The sequence below is a fragment of the Babylonia areolata genome, chromosome 21 (genome assembly GCF_041734735.1).
Source record: "Babylonia areolata isolate BAREFJ2019XMU chromosome 21, ASM4173473v1, whole genome shotgun sequence".
In the NCBI taxonomy this organism is placed as follows: Eukaryota; Metazoa; Mollusca; class Gastropoda; order Neogastropoda; family Buccinidae; genus Babylonia; species Babylonia areolata.
The window spans coordinates 31,891,673-31,915,067 of NC_134896.1; the positions used below are offsets into that span (position 1 = coordinate 31,891,673).

Consider the following 23,395-nt stretch of genomic DNA (forward strand, 5'->3'; position numbering starts at 1 on the left):
AACTTCTGCCTCAAAAGTTCGTAAGCCTTGGGATATTGTAACACTGATCAATCATCGCTAAAATTGTTTATTTCAAGAAAGTTTTTTGGCAAAAATGTCTCAAAGAAAAACTAAATCATCACATTTTCCATTCACCTTACATTCTGTCAGCTGGTATCTATGTCTGCAGACTCTGGAGTTGAAATCTTAAATCAATGAAGTGAAACCAGTTATCGAGTGGGTGAAAAAAAAAAAAATCAATGTCGATGCAGAGAAGTGTAAACATAAATTTCAATTCAGCGATATCTCCCATGGAAACTGCCACAATATCTGCTGCCGCGCATGCCAGACACGAAAACTGACAGATGAACAATCACGTGAAGCTTGTTGCCTGTTTATTGGTCAACCGCGCGTGCCGTTTGCCTGCCAATTTCCCTCCCGTCATGCGACGTGCCGGGGAATACCGGCTCGCGGCTCGGGCAGTCGCCGGCTTTCAATGGACATCTCACAGGTCAATGGGCCTGCACAGCACAGCCTTCGCGAATCCGCACGCGCCGTCCGTGTCAGTTTTCATGCACGTTCCCCACTCGGCAGAGTCCACCGCACACGCGCGCGCACACACACACACGCACACATACACACACGCACGCATGCACACACTTATTTACGCGCGCGTATGCACACGCATGCACGCAGGCTGGGTGATGGCTTGTGGACAAGATCGACTTGATTGCAGCACCATTCGGTGTGACTGAGTTCACATCGTCATCAACTGGTATGAGAAGCACGTGCGAGATAGTTCGGGTCTTTTTTTTCTTCTTCTTCTTCTTCTTTGTGTCAGTGTGTGTGTGTGCGTGTGAGTGTGTGTCATCAGCTCGTCAATTTCGTTTTTGTTCTGCTTCTTCTTCTTTTTCTGTTTTTTTTTCCCCACACGCGTGTCTCGAGGGTGCTGGAGTGGGAGCCGTGATCTGTGTTTTTGTGAGTGAACTCTGGATTCTCAGCACGTAAGCACGTTGGCGAAAAAAACACATTATGTAGCCAATAATCGGATAGACGTTTGACCACATTTGCTCAGAATTCATTCAAATGTGAAACATCTTTGTTGAACCATTCAAATATTTGGAAACCCCAAATACAGTCATTTAAGAAGATTGATCCATTAGATTTCTCTCTCTCTCTCTCTCTCTCTCTCTCTAGGTCTGACAAAGCGCGTAGGTTTATGCTGCTGGTCAGGAATCTGCTTGGCAGATGTGGTGTAACGTATATGGATTTGACCGAACGCAGTGACGCCTCCTTGAGCTACTGATACTGATACTGCCACTTCGTTTGGGTTGTATCCACATTTCTTCCCTTCGACTCTTCTGTGTGACTGGCGGAGTGAACGTCCACGCCTTGTGAACACTACTCAATCCGTCTTGAGTGGGAAATTGTGAATATTGCCCTTCCTTTGTATGCATACCATAAGTATTAAGTTTCATTGACTCTGTCATTATCTCCGCGCAAAGTCTCCAAGAATCCCACTGTGACTTGAAGCCACTGTACAGCACAGTAGACTTGATTTTTTGCTGTGAAAGAAGTATTTTTAAATACATGGAGCACACGGCAGTTCTCTATTTTCCATCCCATGTTAACCTGAGTAGGCTGTCAAGGCCTGGTCAGTGCGCTGGGTTTAAACGAAAATCAGGCATCTGATCTTTATATATGTATGTGTATATATATATATATATATATATATATATATATATATATATATATATCAGATGTGGTGTAGAGTATATGGATCAGCCCGCACGCTTTCACACCTGAAAACTGAAATTATTCTGTCTCCTTAGATCCGACAAAGACAAGGTTGTCTCACAAAGAAACAAAACAAAACAAAACAAACAAACAAAAAGGGGGGGGGGGGGCATCTCATAAAAGGATATCTTCAACAAAAACTAAGACACTTTACATCAGTCGAACCATACTTGCGTTACTGTTAAACTCTTTGTCTTTGGATCATTCTGAAGCGTTTTTACTGCTCTTCAAAGCTTTTGGAATCATACAGCTAGCTGATCCCTGTTGGAATTTTAGCCCAGGTACTCTTCAATGGCAATGTCTTCAATACGTTTGAGATAAGCAAAGTTGTTAGGCAGGGATGCGCTTTAGACCGGGTTGAATGTTTTTTTTCACGAGCATGCTGTCTCACGCAGTGCAAGATCTGGAGGAGGAAGTATTCATCCAAGACAGCTTGTACAGTTTCTCCTTTGAGCTCTGATGCATCGGTGCCAAAACAAAGTGCCTTGAGGACCTTAAGAAAAAAATCTTTTGTTTGTTTGATAACAACGTTTTCATAGTTCCAGCACACAAACACCTATCTGCAGATGCTGCTTGATCGATTTCTAGAAACATCCACACCACCCAGTCATGCTATAAGTCTCAGCAATCTATAGGTACTGCTCCAGAACGTCCAGAGCAAACTATCTGAACAGCAACGTGACAATATTGACAGTTTCAGATACATGGAGAATGAACTTTACAGCGATTACACAGTTTTTGGACGGAAAGGTCGCCGGGCAGCAACTAACAAAGTTGCTGTGTGCGGAGTTGCGACTGGGAAGATAAACCAGGATGGTTCACGAAAGCATTAATTAGAAAGACACCATCGGCAGCAACCCGGGCCCTGTCGGCGGAACGTCCAGCCACAAGAACTGGAGGATGCAGATGCTGACCTCCCTCGATGGCACACACACACACACACGCGCGCGCATGCACGCACGCACACATACAAGCTTGCACACACACACACAGACATACGCACGCACGCACACTTGCACACACACACACAGACATACGCACGCACACACACGCGCGCGCGCGCACATACACACACACACACATACACACATACACACTGTAAATTTGTTCTATACTACAATATTTTTTTTTAAACGGTTAAGGAATGAATAAATGGAAAGTGGGAACAAAAACCCACGTCTTTCCATCATAGCATCCACGTCTGCATTAACAACAGACTGTTTGGGCCCTTTCTTCACAGAACAGCAAACCACGCCAACGAAGAAAACACAAGATTGTTTACTATCCATCTGAAATAATGGATGAAACACAAACTTTACTCTGTGCTTATAATCGATTTTCTATAACGTTCTCTTGCTCTGATGCATAGTATGCACAATAAACACCACTTTCGTTTTCTGTAACACGAATGCATTCCTTTTTGGCATATCTGTTTGTTGTAGCAGATTCTGAGTTTATTTGTATCCAATATAAGTTTCATATGAGTGTCGTCGGACAGAATTCGATTGTTGCAAGCAGATTCATGAGATTATTTGTATCCAATATAAGTGTCATATAAGTATCCTTGGACAGAATTGTTTTCTGCGGAATCGCTTGTGCGGATCGATTCAAGTGGTGGGTTGTAATGTAGTAAACCTATACATCAGAATCTGTTCCATCCATCAAAGCGATAAACAATCAAACAGCTGGGCCCTCTCAAAACACGAACACGAAACCAGCATGGAATGTGAAAGACAGACATGCATGCAGACAGTGAGAGACGGACAGTTTCAATAACACGCGCCATGTTATGAAGGCCACCAACCCCAACACAAAGCAAGGAAACAGACACATGGACAGACGCAAATAGAGAACTAAAATGAGAAAATATTCACGCTTGATTCGGGTCTACTGTCGTGCATAGAAGAACAAGGTGAAGAGGGTTTGGGGTGCTGGAGGGGGTTGGGGGTTGCGGACGACGAGTTAAGACAGACGGAGACAAAGCAAGATTTTTGCACCTGCTCACTCGTTGATGAGATGGAATTGAGACAGCTATACAGGCGACAGAGATACACACACAAACCAACAGGTGACAGGGATACATATGAAGTCTTGCACCTGCTGATATGACCAGTGGGACAGTTATAAACGGAGTATGGCTGCCTACATGGTGGGGAAATGACCAAACTGTCAAACAAGTGAAACGGTGTGTGTGTGTGTATGTATGTGTGTGTGTGTTTGTGTGTGTGTGTGTTCGTTCTTTAGTTTAACATCTTTTTACTGTAAGTGATATTAGACGAGGGTTGGAAAAGGGGGTGGAATAAATTACTGTGTTCGCATGCTAGTAAGTGAAAGTGTGTTTGTGTGTGTTACATATAGAAAATGATTGATTAAGTTTTGTTAAAAGAGAAAGAGAGAGAGAGAGAAAAGCATAACAATATAACATCTTTCTAATAACAACTAAAACAGCGAACCAACTGGACTATTTAACAAGGATTTGCAAAAGTCATACATTATCAATGGACTGCTGAAGATTGTCAACACTGAAGATGATTTCAGTTCAGGGATGTGAGACTTTAACATATGGTAAGTTAGTATATGATCCGTTGTTATGCCGGTGAGCACCACAGATGCAAGGAACATTACCGACATACTTGGTCTTAAAACAATTCATTTCCCATCTGCAGATTAGAAAAATGATTTGCCTCTTATGAAAATCATTTTGGTAATGTTTTCCCTTGAAATCATACATTTTCCGTATATTTTTATGTAACTCCGAGTTACCGGTGGTTTGTTTGTTTTTGTTCTTGTTTTTTGTTGTTGTTGTTGTTGTTATTGTTTTTATTGTTTGTTTGTTTTTTGTGGGGTTTTGTTTGTTTGTTTGTTGTTGTTGTTGTTGTTTCTGGCTGAAATTTTTATCATTGGACTTTTTCTACCATGGTGTAACATTCCAGTAGTGAAAGCGAAATATCAAAATCTGCCTCCTTCATGGAACTTCTAGTTCCTTTTTTTTTTAGCCAAAATGTCATCTTTTTCATTATAGTAAAAACCGCAATGAGAAGGAATCCAGCAAAAGTTTGTGTGTGTAAGAGCCTCTGAGTACGAGTTCGTGAATCAAATGGTTGGTTTCAATAATGAGTTCATACCTAACAGTTTCTTTTTAAAGTTCAATAGCGTGAAGAACTGATTTAGAATAAATACAAAATAGAATCTGAAACATAGTTTTCGGAAAGGATATCATGAAATATAACGCCATTAGAATTATTATGAGTTCAGTTGTGAAGATGGACTTATTCTCTCCCAGATGAAATGAGTTTTGAAAGTTAAGGTCTGGAATATCGAAAGCAGCACCAGCTTTAGTATTTACAACAGAGCCGTCTGTAAATATCTTTAGATGATTAAGGTATTTCTCTTCCAAATGAATTCGTACATGCGATGTAAGTAAATTTATGTTGTCATCTTTGGTCAGATCAGTATGATCTATATCAAATTGCGCTCTTTGGAGTTCCCATACAGGTGTAGGTGATGCCACAGACCTTTTAGCAAAGTGTGGGTTTCTAATCACGCCGGAATTTGTGGTGTGAGGGGATATAGATCTAAGCTCTCTTTGGAAAACTGCGGTCGGATTTGAGAGTTATTTCTGATTCCAAATCATTTCAATCACTTAGACTTCTCAAGACAAATGTGTGTGTGTGTGTGTGTGTGTGTGTGTGTGTGTGTGTGTGTGTGTGTGTGCGTGCGTGCGTGCGCGCGCACGTGTGTGTTTGTTGTTGTTGTTGGTATGTGTGTGTGTGTGTGTGTGCGTGCGTGACTGAGACATGACTGAATGACACAGGAAACGAATGATGAGCGCCCAAAGTCATTTGACAGCCGGCTCTGCCCAAGCAGGCAGCCTATGTGCAAATGACCCCGTGTTTGAATAGTGCTTTGAGCTTGGTCTCGAACTAAGGATAGGCGCTGTATAAGTATCCACATCACCATCATCATCATCCTTGTCCTAAGCTTATTTTCTTTGAACTAGGAAAAATGGTACAGGATAATTTCCTATGCTTTTGCCCTCTCATGTGCTTATGTGTACGTATGTTTGTGTTTATTTGGGATGAAAAGAGGGTTTAAAATTAAAACGGTGTGTTGTTGACAAACAAACACAAAAACGTCATCTGGGCTGGAACTAGCGATCTTTGCCGCTTTTGTCCCCGACGTTCACACATGTTCTGATGTCTTGGATGCAGCACCCATCAGAGAGAGAGAGAGAGACTTATATGGCACTTACACTGGATGCAAATAACCTCATGAGAGAGAGACAGACAGACAGAACGAACGAACGTACGAACGAAATTTTATATAATTTTTCCAGGGTATTGAGATAAGCATAATGTCAAAAACGCTTTTTCCATCCAGCTCTGGGGTACTTTTTTTTCCCCTAAAGAAACGAATAAGAAGAAATAGAGAAAGTTCATATTAGAAGAGAGGAAAAGAGAGGGGGCAGGGGGGGAGGCGAGAGAGGAGAGAGGAAAGAAGAAGATAGAGAGACAGAGACAGAGAGAGACGGAGAGAGATGTGGATACCGTCGGACCGGATACGGATATTTTACTCATATAAAGGCCAAGTTATCCCTCATGAAAGGGTACAATATACAAATAAGCACAGTATTTGCACAAAATTATGAAGTAGCAACAGATCAGAAATGTGATGCCTTGTACAAATAAATTGACAAATTTCTTATGATGCTTTCCTTTTTCAGATGCAAGAAGCAAACTTTAGCGAAACTGACAGGGATATCTATAAAATATACCTTCAAACTATTTAAAGCAGGACAACATAAAACAGAATGTACCTCATCAGTATTCGTTTCCACTTTTGCATGAAGGACAAATTAAGTTATGTGCAAAATGTTTCCTGTAATGATAGTAATGATGAGAAATCTCTGGAATGCCAAAACTACGAAACCTTGTCATGATATATTTCAAGTGTCTGTTTAAATTCATTCGCAGGTAGATCTTAATATATTTGAATATGCAGCATAATCATTACTTAAAATACGTTCTGATCAGAACTAGAACGCCACAAGTTTTGTGATTGTATTTATCTTTGTTTTTTAATTTAATTTTAAAAAATAATAAAAAAATAAAAAGCTGCACAGCCATCAATTTGTGTGATATCAGTATCCGCCACTATAAGGGAGGGGGGTTGACGGGGGGGGGAGGGGGCGGGGGGGGGGGGGCGCAGGGGGGAAGGGAGTGACGATTGCTATACATACATTCAAAGCTAAGCAACTGAGACAAAGTGCAGCAGGACCACACATACTACCCAATTAACTAACAGAGCTTTCTTTATTGTTGTCATCATTCTTATCATCTCTCACTTCGTCATCCTCATTCCGATTGTCACGTCCATCTGTATCACTGGCTGCCATCGTCAACATAATCATCAATGACTGTACGTAACATTTATGTGTGTGGGTGGGTGCGGGTTTAGATTGATGTTTGGGGTTCCTATGTGCATGTGTTATTCATTTATTTTACATATTTTCACTAACTGATATTTTTGTAAGACAGCCCCGTGTGTGCGCGTGAGTATAATTAAATTCATTGTTATTTGTATTAATTTACTTTTGTTGTTTTTTCATCTCTCTCACTCAATATGTTACCTGAGCAAGAGAGAAATTCCACATTATTTTTCTCCCTCATTCCAATAAACCTTATAAGATTATAAGGCCCGACCAGCACATATGGCCTGTGGTTGATAAAGAATCCTCCATATCCCCAATCTATTTCAAGTAAATGTGCAGCTTTTTTTTTTTTTTCTTTGTCTTTAGTCATTGGAGCGACGTTTTCTTTGATGGGCTGAGTCATGTCTCGTTCTGTTTCCCCAGCATCAGTGCTGGAGTTCCAAAAACAAGGTTTATAAGCAACAATAAATAATAATAATCTTTTTTCGAGAAAGCCTTGAATATGTTACGTAATGTCTGCCAGAGGGCCAGTTCAGAATTGACAATTTTAAAAACTGGTTTTCAATAAAAAGTACTTACACAATTATGTTTATATTATTATTTTATAAAGTTAATCAAAAGTTTTCATTAACATTTATTAAAACTTTAATTAGTATTTATGTGCAGTAACATTAATAGTTTGCATTGCTAAATTGAAAAAAAAATCCACAAAGTTAATACATTACAAAACTCTTTATCAAGGGAAATAACTGCTAATGACCTTTCAGAATAACAGAACATGTGAGTTGCTCGTAACAAGTACATCAACACACACGAATATTCTTACACGTATGTGGTTTCTTATAACTTTTATTATCGTCGTCTCAATTATCGTCATTACTTCATTGTAAGTGAACAGTTGAGCTTTACATCAACACATTACATCATAGCTATATTTATGTCCCATTTACGAATGACCCCTCTCTCTCTCTGTGATCATGATGTCAAACCACCTCTCTAAAAACAGTAATGACAGCAATAACAACAATAAGGAACTCTTGGTTTATTGTTAAAAAAAATCTCATGCATTGAAAAATTATAATTGTAATGTGTCAGAAATTATCACTAGAGAATGGGGGTAGTCCTGTCTCAAATAATGTTTCTCAATGACAATTTATTTACAAAGGAGTATCTCATCTTACAATAATCAAAACCAAAGTTATCATTCAAACATCCTGTGCATGGTTTGTCTTAAGAATGCGATTAAGTGTCGGCACCTTTGTGAAAGTTTGCGTTTCGCAAACTTGCGTGTCAGGGGAAATAACTGCCAAAAGACTTATTGTGCCAAAAGACTTCTCATTGAATAGTCACAGTTACGGGGGAGCGCAAAATTGCCATCAGTTCCTGATCACACTCAAAATGGCATGGAATAGTCACCAGCAGAAAGACGGTGACCCAAATTTTATCATGAAAAATACAATCACAGAACAGCCACTTAGACGCATCACTGAGTGGGAACTTCAAGTTAATTGAGGCCCTTGTACTGATATACAAACAGTATTCCAGTGCGAACATAACCCTCCCTCCCCCACCCACCCACCCCGCCAAAAATAAACCCAACCTCTTTCAGTCATCTGTTCATCTTCATACTGCCTGACACCGGCCCATGACCCAGAGTATTCTGACAAACGCGTTCGTCTGCTCGAACTCACGCCGCGTGCCAGTGCACACCGGCCGACTCCGTCGGACACGCACTGACGCCGCCGCTGACACTACTCCGTCAGTGACACACACACTCAGTGACTGACGGACCGGCACTGGCACTCACGGCTCACACACACACACACACAGACACGGGCACACACTCAGTGGCACACCGGGCACACACGGCACACACACAAATAAACAACGGCACCGGAACAGAATCCGGCACACACACACACGCGCGCGCGCACACACACACACACACACACACACACACACTACGGCACACAGCACACACACACACAACTTAGTGATACCGAAGACATCGCCACACACACACACACACACACACACACACACACTGACACGGGCACACACTCAGTGGCACACCGGGCACACACGGCACACTCGCAAATAAACAACGGTACCGGAACAGCGGACTCCGGCACACACACACACACACACACACACACACACTACGGCACACAGCACACACACACACACAACTTAGTGATACCGAAGACACCGCCACACACACACACACAGACAGACAACGGCGCGCGCACACACGGCCGATATGTACAACGACACACACACACACACACACACACACACACGTCTTTTGGGCCTGTCTAACAAACGTATACACAACAATGATCCCAGTGGCATATGGTCTGAGTCAAATCTCTCTTTGATATTAAATACACTGACAGGATGAACACGAAAAGGCAAACAAATCGTTTGACATAAGAAAATAATCGTTCACACCACTGCCAGAATCAGTGATGATGAATGCGGCGTAGCAGCAACTTTGATGATCGCAATTACATGCACCATTCAAGATCGATAAGTCAAATGTAGTTCACTCAGTAACGTTTCCCGTAATTATCTTCTGTTTCTATTGATCCTAACTGGATGATTTATAGTTAATGAGCTGGAATTATTGATGGAGTCTTCCGTCGGTCCGACGGATGAGTAGGCAGGCAGGCTTATCTGTCGGTGTGTGTCCTCCATGATATGGGAGAAGAGGCCGATTCTGGATGCGCAGCACTTCCCACAGGTGTTGCAAGGGAAAACGTCTCCAGAAGTTGAGCCCTGCTTCCTTCGCTCACGCTTCTCCTTAATGGCCAGCATTCTCTTGTTTTCAAACGTCTTTATGCCACTAGAGCACAGCATCCGTCAGCGACAGCGGTCAAAGGCATCAGTTTCCCAGGAAGCGATGTCTATGTCACAGGCTTTGAGGTTTGTCTTCAAGGTGTCCTTGAAGCGCTTGCAGGATCTTCCAACTTCACGGTGGCCTTCCTTCAGCTGGCCATACAAAAGTATCTTCGGGATACTGCTGTCTGTCATGCGGACAACGTGTCCTGTCCAGCGTAACTCGGGCACTGGATCAGCAGGCTTTCGATGCTGGGCAGGCCGCTCCTCTCTAGGACCTGGAGGTTGGAGACCCTGTCTTGCCACTTTATGCCGAGGATCTTTCGTATGCATCTCTGGTGAAACTGCCCAAGTTGTTGAATGTGACGGCGATACATCGTCCATGTTTGACAGCAATACAACAGCTCTGTAGGTTTTCATCTTGGTGCTGAGCCTGATACCTTTGTTGTTCCACAGCCTGTTGTTGAGTCTGCCAAAGGCGGAGCTGGCCTTGGCGATGCGCAGCGTCACTTCTGCATCAAGGGCTCCGTTGCTGCATAGGGTGCTGCCCAGGTAGCAAAACTTGTCGACTGACTTGATCTCAGTGTCATTGATCTTGATTGCAGGTGGGGGGGAAGCACTGGCGTTCTGTGAGCTAGCTGGTTGGTACATGGCCTCCGTCTTGCTGAGGCTGACGGTGAGTCCAAAGCACCTGCAGGAGGTTGAGAACCTGTCCATAATGAACTGCATGTCCTCATGGGTGCGTGCAGCAAGCGCACAGTCATCAGCGAAGAGGAACTCTCTTATCAGTGCCTCAAACACCCTGGACCTGGCATGGAGTCGCCGCAAGTTGAAAAGTTTGCCATCTGTGCGAAACTGAATGTAGATGCCCCGGTCACAGTCTTGGAAGGCGTCAATCAGCATGGCAGAGAAGAGAATGGAGAACAGTGTGGGTGCCAAGACGCAACCCTGCTTCAGTCCATTTACCACAGGGAACGGATCCGACATGTCAGTATTTTCCTGTACTCTTGCGTGCATGCCATCGTGGAAAGATGCAATCAGCTGGATTAGGCTCTCTGGGCAGCCGAACTTTAGGAGGATCTTCCACAGACCATGGCGGTTCACCGTGTCAAAGGCCTTAGGCAGGTCTACAAAGACCATGTGGAGCTCCTTGTTCTGCTCACGGCACTTCTCTTGCATCTGGCGTACAGCAAACACCATGTCACATGTTCCCCTGCCTGAGCGGAATCCGCACTGTGCTTCAGGGATGACTGTGTTGGAGACATGGTCAACCAGTCTGTTCAGTATCATGCGGGCAAAGATCTTGCCGGCGATGCAGAGGAGAGAGATTCCACGGTGGTTATCGCAGGAATCGGAGGAATTATTATCATCATCATTATCACCAGGAGTAATGATTGATGGAAGTTCTGCTATTTAAGTCACCAGAAACAACAAAAACATCAGTAAATGCAGGTAAACAATCTGATAGTCATTCTTCTAATATATCAATGCCATTGTCAACACCAAAATTTGAAAGGCGATTCCTCAGGTGTAACATAACACATACATACAAAATCAGTATCTTTCAAAGTGCCCTGTATGGCTTTGTCAATCACAGTAAAAACCAGAACATTAACATACACATCATTAATACATGTACAACGATTATAAGGGGCGTACACTTTCTTAATGAGACTTAAAACACCACCTGAAGGTCAACAGTGTCTTTATTCTCAGTCCATGTTGACGAGATTTTGAACTCGTTCTCATCACCATGAAAATGAATGAATCAATCAATAAATAAATAAAAACAAAGAGTCCACATCATTGTCTAAAGGCAATGCCTCTATTCCGAAGGCATGATACTTCAGGACGACGTATGCTACAAATGAAGGCACACGTGTGTCTGTATCACTGGCAATAGACAATTTCGCGAGGGTTGAATTTACATGCTATGCGCAGGCTGGGCTTCATTCCTAACTTTTGAGAGAGAGAGAAAAAGAAACAACAATAACAATATCATAAATCCATAGCATTTCACAGAGAGCGTCCCTTAACCAACACCGAATATATATAATGATAATTCACTCCCAAATTCGAATGGTAAAGACTCCTTATCACCACCGTGACCACTGACCACCATCCAGCTGAGTGATCCTTGGCCCTTAGCTGACACTTCCACGGAACTTGAAGAAAATCTGGCGACATGGAGCGGTGGCCTAGTGGTAATGCGCCCGACGAGGAAGCTAGTGTCCACGGGTTCGAGACCTAAAATACGGACCGGTAATTTTACTCCCCCCTCCATTAGACCTTGAGTGGTGGCCTGGGCGACAGTTTTTCGCATGAGTCAATAAACCGACTTAGTCTCGCATGCACATCGATGCGCACATAAAAGACCACACGATAGAAAAAGCGGGTTGTCCCTGACAAAACTGCAACAGCACTCAATTACAACTACAGACATTTAATAAGATAACGCACACGATATTCCTTATCGGTGCGTGCATGCGTGTGTATGTGTGTGTGTGTGTGTGTGTGTGTGTGTGTGTGTGTGTGTGTGCGTGCGCGCGCGTGTGTGTGAAATGTAACCCAACTCTAACTTTCTCAAATGATGGACTGTGATAGATTTCCAGTAAGCCTACACGGAAATTACTTCCTTTCAAAACCCATGTGACATTCATCTCTGAATTGTGCGTAGCTTAGAATACTAGTTTGTATACGTTATCTTGAAATACCTTTCGTTTTATCCGTAGTTTATTCTCCCGAACCTCATCCTCACCCTTCCTTTCCCCATCCTTCTTCCTCAAGAAATCAGTTGCTGTCGAGGCTTTTGTTCCATTCTTCTGTATCCAAGAGGAATGAGAAGCCGGCTGTCAACAATTCCAAAGAGAATTAGCTCAACAAGAAAGGACAGTCTGTTACACACCCACACACACACACACACACACACGCGAGCGCGCACACACCCACACCCACACGAGAGCGCGCACGCACTGCGGCAGAGAGAAGAGAGAGCGGAGAGAGAGAAAGAGAGAATGAACTGATGAATGAATGAATCTTTATTTTCCAACGGTAAAGATATTAGCACTTTGGCCGATTTACATATCTGCCGTCGTTCTAAGAGACACGCAAACAAAAACATATATAAATGTTGTTATATTCAATACATGTATAATGTACAAGTATAACACAGCGTCAAACTGAGAGACACAACATATCATCTGTACGAAACGGAAGCGAGTCACACACACACACACACACACACACACACACACACACACACAGAGAGAGAGAGAGAGAGAGAGAGAGAGAGCATTTCTCTATGTTCATTCTTTCGATTTCCGTAGCCTAAGCCGAATTCATTAACACCTCCTCTACCTCCTCCTCCTCCTCCTCTCCCTTTCTCCAACTTCCCCACTTTCGATCTCCTTCCACCCCACCCCTTTCTCCACTCTGTAACTTCCAGGTTTCTTACAGTAATATCATATTTTCCCTCTTCAGCTTCTTTCTGCGTACTGTAGCCTTTTCCACCACCTCACGCCCACAGGCATTCACCTCCACCCCCTAAGCCCTTCCCCACTCCTCTCCACCGTCCACGTGACACGCCGCGCTCCTTTATAGTTCGTCTTTGCGGCTGCTCGAAGTTCCTGTGCGTACGTTTGTTTTTTTTGGGTTTTTTTGTTGTTGTTTTTAAATAATGCAGACACCAGAAAAGAATGACTGATGACATACAGATAAAAGGTCACCAGGCAAGTCATATAACAAGAGCTTGGTCAATTTTCAATACACATTCAACCGTAAAACTATGTTGGTATCAGGACTTAGCTACGTATGCAATCGAGCACATTTCTTTGGATAATACAGAATACCTGATTCTCTCAAGAAGAGAAATTCAAGTGTGGTGTATGCAACACACGAGACACCATGCAGGTCTTTTGTTTGTTTGTTTTACCGTCATTTGTGTTTACTTATATGAACAGGACAGATGACAGAACTATATTAGGGGAGCAGTTGTTGAAGTTATTTGGACAGGAGGAGAGAAGACTAGCTTGATGAAAACGGACATACTGAGCTCTGCTGACAGGAAAATTGGCCGGTGATCCATAGAACGAGCTTTTGGATGAAAGAAGTTTCAGTGCCATTAGAGGTGGTTGGGTGAACGAAGAAGAAAATTCTATAAACAGAATATAAGAAGGAATTTGGTTTCTCGGGTACATTTTTGAACTTTTTGATGTTGTTGTTGTTGTTTTTCTAAGTCGCTAGTTTTCAAGTCATTGCGTTGTGAGAGCGTCGACAGAACTCGTTAAACCGGTTTAGAATGCGTCAACTAATTTCTAAGTCCGCTTCGTCATCATTGTCTTCATCATCATCACCAGCAACAGCATTGAGAAAAACACCTTCTTAAGTTTCAAGTGATGTGTGTTCGGACGGTATTTTCTTGTTTTCGACGATAGATCATGTCACTGGACGGACGCTGACATGGATTAGGTATACACGATATCTGACTTGCATGATATAATTTTATCTTCAGAATGTGCATACACATGAAGAAGAATCAGGTACTAACAAGTCTGCAATATATACGTTCTTATGTTGAACTGACAAACACTCCGGCATCAGATTCAAAGCTTTCAGTTGTTACATTCTTCTTCATCTTTGAGGGGAGCTCCTCAGTGGTCACTGTGACAAACCGCCGCAGCCGCCGGAGTGGTCCAAAAGGAAATGATAGCTTCAACACCTCCTAAGAGAACTAGCCTATCACATGCACACGCGCCGTGCGCCCCCAACCCCTCCCCACCTTTGTCTGCCGTGCTAATTTCTCTTTTCATTTCCGTAACCTAAGCCTAATTAATACCCTTCTCTCCTTCTCTCCCTTCACCAACCTCCGTGTCCTGACATTCTTCCATCTCGTCCTCCTTCGCCGTCTTTAACCATTTTCAGTCCTCAGAGCATATCATATCCAACTTTTCCTCTTCCTTCAACACACATTTGCTTTTTCCACATTTCCACCTGCCCAGTCGATGCCCCCAACTTTCAAACCCTTCTGTCTGCATACTATTGTCTTCAGTGTCTTGCCTCACAGATCTCTGCCTGCCTTTTCAATCCCCCCCCCCCCCACCCCCCAACCCCCTCCACTACCTACCTCCAACTGACCCACCTCGACCCCCATCACTTTGCCACTCCCCCTCTTTCCCGCCCATCCGCTGCCCTCGCTCTTGTTCGTTTTCTCGGTCGCTTCCTGTCTGCTACTCATTCTTCGTCCGCTTAGCCATCGTCGTCGTCGTGTATTTTGTCATCGTCATCAGCAGCAGCAGCAGCAACAGCAGAACAATACTTTCTCCTCAGTCTCGCCCTTTCATCCACCCTTCCCTCATTCATCAATGAAGCAGTTGCCGTTGAAGGCTTTTGTTCCACTCAGCCGGATTCTCCTTCATCCTCAGTGGACAGAATGGGTTTTGGAGAAACGCCGCTGCGAAGTGCCCCAAAAAGGAAATGAGAAGCTGTCATACTTCGAAAGAGAATTACGTGAACAGTAAAAGACAGCGCACACACACACACACACACACACACACACACACACCGTATCTGCACATACTTTCGGTTTTTACCTCACAGTGATGTCATGTGATCTGTCAGTGATCATGCGCGGCAAACTTAATTACACTTCCGCTTTCGTTGTTTACGGCTGTGTGCAGACCAGTCAGTGGTAGAGTATCGATCAATTTTATTGTCGTCTGCTGTTTATGGAGGCCATTTTTTTCAACAGGTGAAAAATAGGCATGCTTGCTCAAACTATTGGGTTGCTTTGTGCATCCTTTTTGTGCCTGGTTTGGGTTGCTGAAAGCCATGTTCGCTTCGTTTGCCCGCGTCCAACGAGCGTTCAATCTGACATCTCATTTAGCAATCAGGTTCGTATTTTTGTTTTTTTAAACTCATGTCAGTATGTTTAGATGGAAAGTGTGTAGTTTTGTCCAGAAATATTATTCCTTCAACACTGTGATTATTTATACGTTCAATTTGAGTATTTAAATGCTGACTTGCTGGATTTTAGATGCTGCATTTTCGATTTGTTTTGACTACAAGATAAGGGTGCTAACTTGGCTTCAAACATTGATGGATGATCGATTATCATTAAAATAGGATGCTAAAGCTTTGATTTTGAGTTTTGGTTTCTGAAGGTGTCGTCACTACAATAAAACAAATCCATGTGCGCTACACCACATCTGCTAGGCAGATGCTTGACAGAAGCATAATCCAACGCACTTTTCAGGCCTTGGGTGCTTATATATATTTGTGTACCTGTTTTGCCAGAGGACAACATGCCATGGGCTCTTTTTCAGTGCGCCAAGTGCATGCTGCACATGGGACCTTGGTTTATTGTCTCATCAGAATGACTAGGCGGTCAGTTTGATTTTCTACTCTAACTTGGGAGAAAGAGTGAGAGCGAGAATCGAACTCACACTCTCATGTACACTGTATTGTCAGATAAGCATCATAAACATTGTGCCACCTTGCTTGCTTCCACACACACACACACACACACACACACACACACACACACACACACACACACACATTCCCTGCATCCTCTTCATTTGATTCATAAACAGTTTCTTGACAGTTTGAAACGGTTTGCTTGGTGTTGATGGGCTGAATCACTCGTGCTTTTTTTTTTCTTTCCTTTCGTGTGTGTGTGTGTGTGTGTGTGTGCTTGGGTGCTCAAAAGAAGTTGTGGACAAGACAGAGGTGCAAGAAAAAGAGTGGGGTGGGGGCGGGAGGACAGCAACGGTAGAAGGAGGAATGAGAGTTGGGGGTATCACTTAATAAATTTCATACATCAACACACTTGCTTCTCGCACTAACTCATGCACTCATGTATTATGTACACAGTGGTACAGTGGATAAGAGACTAGAGAGCATTCTTTTGCTTAAAAAAAAAGAAAAATTTAACTAATTCAGACTAATTCATGGTTGTGTATACTCCTTGCATACTTCATTGATCATATTTAATTTAAAGATAAAATATATTTATATAGACAGAAGTGTACAAGACAGTTATGTAAAATTTGAGTTTTCATATCCACTAGTTCTTTAACTTGTTTAAGACTCATTGCATTTTATAACTTAATATAGATATTTATTTTATACTCTTATTAAAAAATTTTTTTTAAAGATATTGAATGAAAATACCTTATGAGAATTGTTCATTTTGTTGTTGTTGTTTTATATTTTCCACAGAGCATGGGCTACTGTGGAGTGGATATGAAAGGGCAGTTTGACCAAGAATATATGGAAGTCATGCCAGGTCTCTTGACCATTCGCTTTGAGGAGACAGAGTTTCACAGAAGTGAGTAATTCAGTTGTTTTGGGTTGGGTTTTTTTGTTTTTTGGTTATTTTGGTTGTTGTTTTTTTCAGAATTAAATGGCAGTAGTATTTTCTGTACTCTGAAACTTGGGCTGATGTGTATAACTATAAGGATTTAGTTTTTGTTGGGTTTTTTTGTTGTTGTTGTTGTTATTCTTGTTCTTTTTCATTCAAGGTTATGAATCCACTATACGCTTTAAGATGCCCACATTTTGCATATGGTTTGCAATTTTCCATCCACAGCCTAAACTATCATGTAGATCTCAGTCTTTCTGTTGATTCAACGGTACTCATATTTTTTACAGCAATAAAGCCAAGCTTATTGGATTTTCTGTGTACATGTAAACTTCCATTATTTTAGATTGTAGTGCATTAATGCAAAAACTTTTTTAAAAATATATGTTGGCCAACAAATACATGATTGAAGATTTGTGTTTTCTTGTGTAAGAGTTACGTGTGTGTGTGTGTGTGTGTGTGTGTGTGTGTGATACAGCTTTGTCTGAATGGAATATATTAACCAGAGTTTGTTTCTTATTGATTAAAGAACTGGCAGGGGCTGTTTGAGAGATGGGGCAGTGTATGGCTGTGTGTAGTGTGGTGAGGGTGAGTAATTGAAGGAGTGTAGTGTGGAGAGGGTGAGAAAATGAAGAAGTGTAGTGTGGAGAGGAGGAAAAACTGAAGAAGTGTAGTGTGGAGAGGAGGAAAAAATGTAGAAATGTAGTGTAGAGAGAAAGAAAAAATGAGTGTCGTGTAGAGAGGAGGAAAAAATGAAGTGTAGTGTAGAGAGAAGGAAAAAAATGAAGAGGTGTAGTGTGGAGGGGAGGAGAAAATGAAGGAGTGTAGTGTAGAGAGAAGGAAAAACTGAAGAAGTGTACTGTGTAGTGCGGAGAGGAGGAAAAAATGAAGAAGTATTGTGTAGAAAGAAAGAAAAAATGAAGAGGTGTAGTGTAGAGAGATGGAAAAAAAAAAGAAGTGTAGTGTGGAGAGAATGAAGAGGTACAGCAGAGAGAAGGAAGAAAAAAATAAAGAGGTGTAGTGCAGAGAGAAGTAAAAAATGAAGAGGTGTAGTGTAGAGAAGGAAAATAATGAAGAGGTGTAGTGTGGAGAGAAGGAAAAAATTAAGAGGTGTAGTGTGTAGTGTAGAGAGAAGGAAAAAAATAAGAGGTGTAGTGTAGAGAGAAGGAAAAAATGAAGAGGTGTAGTGTGGTGGTGGTGTGTGTCCATCAAGATTGATGATGACAATCGTTGTCATCCAGCTGGGGGATGGGGGGAGGGTGGTGGGGGAGTGGGGGTGGGGGGGGCAATGCTCATGAATCTATCTGTGAATGCGCAGATGGCTGAATAGTCCAATCTGCGCACGAAATGTTCGCTGACAGTTGGGGCAGACAAAGACAGGCATATCATTGTCAGGGAGCTTGTTTGCCCGTGACTTTCTGGCCTGCCTCTTCTGAACAGCTGCAGCAGTCCTGTTAGCCTCGCACAACTTGGCGCCTTTGTGCATAGAAGCGCGCCATTTGTCACGGTCTTCTGCAGATTCCTCCCAGGAGTCAGGGTTGATGTCAAACGCTTTCAGAGAGACTTTCAGAGTATCTCTGAAGCGCTTCTCCTGACCTCCGTGTGATCTCTTCCCTTGTTGCAGCTTGCCATAGAAGAGCCTTTTGGGCAGCCGATGGTCTGGCATGCACGCCAGAGGTGTAGTGTAGAGAGAAGGGAAAACATGAAGCGGTGTAGTGTAGAGAGAAGGAAAAAATAAAGAGGTGTAATGTAGGAAAAAATGAAGAGGTGTGGTGTAGAGAGAAGAAAAAAATGAAGAGGTGTAGTGTAGATAGAAGGAAAAACATGAAGAGGTGTCTCTAGAGAGAAGGAAAATAATGAAGAGGTGTACTGTACAGAGAAGAAAAAAAAATGAAGAGATGTAGTGTGGAGAGAAGGAAAACATAAAGAGGTGTTGTGTAGAGAGAAGGAAAAACTGAAGAAATGTAGTGTATAAGGGAGGGGGAAAAATGAAGTGCAGTGCAGAGAGAAAGAGGAATTCTTTGAAAGGGTTCTTTCCCATGGGCTGACAATTTTCAGCAAATGAGAAGCGTGAGACCTTTGAGGGCTCCCCTGACTGGGCGCAGTGCAGAGTGGCGCTGTGAAGTCTGATGGGAGTATGTCGCAGGAATTAGCCAGCTGATGAGGCAGACTGGCATCAGCAGGGCTCTGCACTGATGGGGCTTTCTTCTCTCTTGTCAGACACCTTGGAAGGAGAGAGAGAGAGACAGCGACGGTAGTTTGTGTGTTTTGAAAGTGGGTGAGGGCAGGGGGAGTGTTTGTGTGTGAAGCGTGTGCGTGTGCATGTGTGTGTGTGTGTGTACGTATTATACCATTCGCTGATTCAGGCCAATGTCTGTACATATTACATGTTTTTGTGTGTGTGTGTATACATTACATACATGTGTGTGTGTGTGTGTGTGTGTGTGAATATTTGTATCATTCAGGTTAATGTCTGTCCACAGATCATGGTATAAGACTCACAACAACAACAACAACAACAACAAAAAAAAAGCAGAATAAGAGAGAATGCAACATAGACTTAATAAAAAACACAAAAAATAACGAACTTAACTGCAAATGTCAGAACACAGAGTTGATGATAAAACAATACATGCTCTGTGCGTATGCATGTGTATGCATAGACAGTGTGAGTGTATGTGTGTCTATGCATCCTTTATGAGTGACCACAAACATTGGCAGATATCTTTTGGGGATGGCATAATAGTCATCTGGCTTAAAAACAAAAAAAGAGACATATTCATCTTTTTGATAGTTTATATATCGGTCTTCAGTCATGAGTGCTAACGTAGAAAGCTTGGGTTCTTTTAGAATTTATGGGTGCTCTTTAATCAACTCCAGACAGTCACACACACACACACACACACACACACACGGACACACCCACACATACACACACACACACAATGTTGATCACAAAATTGAACCTACTTGTCACCCTCAGAATGAAATCAATGTTTTTGATTAAGGAAAATGTAGAATGTTAGCACCATCAGGAACACTTTTTAACAGTTTTTTTTTTTTTTATTAAGGAGGTGCAGAAGAAGAAGAAGGAAAAAAAAGGGAAAATCATGGTAAAGTGTAAGTTTTAAAGTTGACTTGGCGTTAACAGTATTTAAAAGTTATTGCTTGGCTGTAAAATTCTGTGCAAAGCAAGTTTTCAGGAAAACCAGAATGTCTTCAAACGACTGTTGAAATGCCACACAAACTGTGGCATTATTTTTTGCAATAACTGGATAAGAAAGCTGTGATTTTGAGGAGAAAAGTAAGATGGAGTCTTCAGCATTTTTGCATAATTCGTCTCCTGTCTACATATTGTGTGTGCACATGTGTGTTGTGGATGTGTGTGTGTGTGTGTGTGTGTGTGTGTGTGTGTCTGTCTGTCTGTCTGTCTGTCTGTCTGTCTTTGAAGATGGATTTGGAGGGATGTGTGAGTTTCTCTTTGAGTGTTAATGCAGCATAACTCTCTCCCACTGTCTGTCTGTCTGTCTGTCCCTCCCTCTCTCTATGTCTGTCTGTCTGTCTCTCTCCCCCTTTCTGTCTGTCTGTCTCTCCCTCCTTCTCTTTCTCCCTTCATCCCCCTCTCTCTGTCAGTCTCTGTCTGTCTGTCTGTCTGTCTGTCTCCCCTTCTCTCTTCATCTCTCTCTCCCTCTGTCACTATAGTGTCAGTCTCTTGCTTCTTGTGAGTGCCAAGTCAGAAATGAATCATAACACACTGGAAATGAAGTTGGAGTACATTATTGATTGTCGGCATGCTTCACTTTCCCTGAATCTGTCATCTTTCATCATATATATATGGTTATTACATATGTGTTATCATATACCTTTTGTTTTTCTTCTTCTTTCTCCTCTGTCCATGCAGGGACCTTTATCATGTTCATTGTCTTCTTTTCCTCCGCCTCTTTCTTTCAGTTTGTCTTGTTTTCCTCAGATTCTTTTCCCCCCATTTGATTTGTATTCACCTCTTTCTTCTTCATCTTCTTGTTTATGTGTTCCTCTTCGTCTTAGTGTTCAAATTGTCATGATAGTTTTTGCCTCCTGAAAAATGTACCGGTACTCTTCTAGATGGAGTTATTATATGTGAAACAAAAGAAATTATATATATATATATATATATATAGAGAGAGAGAGAGAGCTACTGTCAACATGTTATTCTCAGCCATGCAGTGACAGCCTGGTACTGTGCTTCATGTGTTTGGTTTTACTTTCTTTCTTTCTTTTTTTTCTTTTTTCTTTTTCATAATAAATTTACAGCTTTGTAATCTAGTCACTTTTAAAGTTTTTCTTCCATTTTCATGGATCTTCATGATTGTTGTCATTTCAAATGCAAAGAATATATAGACTAAAAACATTTTTTTCAAAACAATAGAAGAGTACTTAGGAGTACATTCATAATAAGTTCTCAGGTAAGAAACAGCAAAAGTCACTCCAAAAGCCTGTATATTTGCAAAATATTGTGAAAAACAACTTTGATGTGTGTTCGTTAGGTCACAACAAACCAGTAAAAAACAAATTGTTCATTGCACAAACACACACACACACACACACACACACACACACACACACACACACACACACTACCACCACCACCACCACCAAAAAAAACCACCCCCAACAGAATGCAGTAAATCGGTGCACTCAAGAAGTTTTTTTTCCTCACTTTTGTCCACAGATTCTCCATACCGAGTGAGCCTTCACAGCGCAGACAGTGAGGCCTACTGTGTGCTGCTGGACCACATACCACACAACAACCATGCACTGTTCTCCAGCAAGTGTGCAGAAAAGGTCTGCTGCTTATTACTACTACTACTACGACTACTACTACTACTATTACTACTACCACCAACACCACTTCTCCTCCTCCTCCTCCACCTATGAAAGTACTACTATTGCTGCTGCTGCTTTTTTTTTTTTTTCTTTCTTTTTTTTGTTTTTTGTTTTGTTTTTTGTTGTTGTTTTTTTGTACGCTTATAGTTGACTTCATCAAGTTTTTGCGCCTTATACATATTATTATTAGTAGTAGTAGTTCTTTTTTTTATGTATTTATCTTCTTTTTTTTCTCAAGGCCTGACTAAGCGCGTTGGGTTACGCTGCTGGTCAGGCATCTGCTTGGCAGATGTGGTGTAGCATATATGGATTTGTCCGAATGCAGTGACGCCTCCTTGAGCTACTGAAACTGAAACTGCTGCTACAACTACTACTACTACAACTTCTACAACTACTACAACTGCTGCTGCTGCTGCTACTACTACTACTACTACTAAGGAACACCTCCCAGGCATGGAGCTCGTGGCGTTTACAATAGAATGTTAGGCTTACAAAAAAGTTAATTGTGCACAAAGACGGCCAGCTGATACCAAATCAGGAATTTTGCAAAATGTTTATGGTCAAGATACGTTTTGCTATATATCTGTATTTCTGTGGTTTGCATCATACTTTGTGTGTGTGTGTGTGTGTGAGTGAGTGCATGTGTGTGTGTTTTAATATGAATGTATATGCATGTGTGTGTGTGAATATGTGCAAGTGTTTGTGTTCATGTGTGCTCACACATGGGTGTGTATGTGTGCATCTGTGTATGAGTGTGTGTGTGAACACATGAATGATCTGCATGAAGTTGTGCATACATTCCTTCAGTTTCTGTGTTCAGGGAAATGACTATCCCCTGGGAGTGTGTGAGAGCAGTACCTACTACATCACCATCAACATTCCAAATGTCATGTGCCACAGGTGTTACCTTCGCCTCACCCACATCCTTTTGGATTCCAGTGACAGTGAGTGATCATTTTGCTTCTAATCCTCAGCAACAACAGGAAATGTGGATCAGACCCTCAGATTAACCAGCTGGCTGGCTGAATTAGTTGAGCGCTGAGCTTGCATTCAAAACGTTGTGAGTTTAAATCGCCAGACACCCAAGTGCAAAAATTGGCATTGTTGCTGCCCATCTTACCAAT

General features: G+C 42.1%; 1 protein-coding gene across 1 annotated transcript in view; it reads left to right on the forward strand.

The window, feature by feature from the left end:
* The first annotated feature begins 15,711 nt into the window (after nt 1–15,711).
* Nucleotides 15,712–23,395, forward strand: part of LOC143295681 (uncharacterized) — a 42,472-nt gene continuing 34,788 nt past the window's right edge. The window contains exons 1-4 of the mRNA XM_076607299.1: nt 15,712–15,933; nt 17,264–17,372; nt 22,117–22,229; nt 23,092–23,215. Of these exons, the coding sequence (XP_076463414.1) occupies nt 15,805–15,933; nt 17,264–17,372; nt 22,117–22,229; nt 23,092–23,215 (475 nt within the window). The 5' untranslated portion in view covers nt 15,712–15,804. The remainder of the gene's footprint in view (nt 15,934–17,263; nt 17,373–22,116; nt 22,230–23,091; nt 23,216–23,395) is intronic.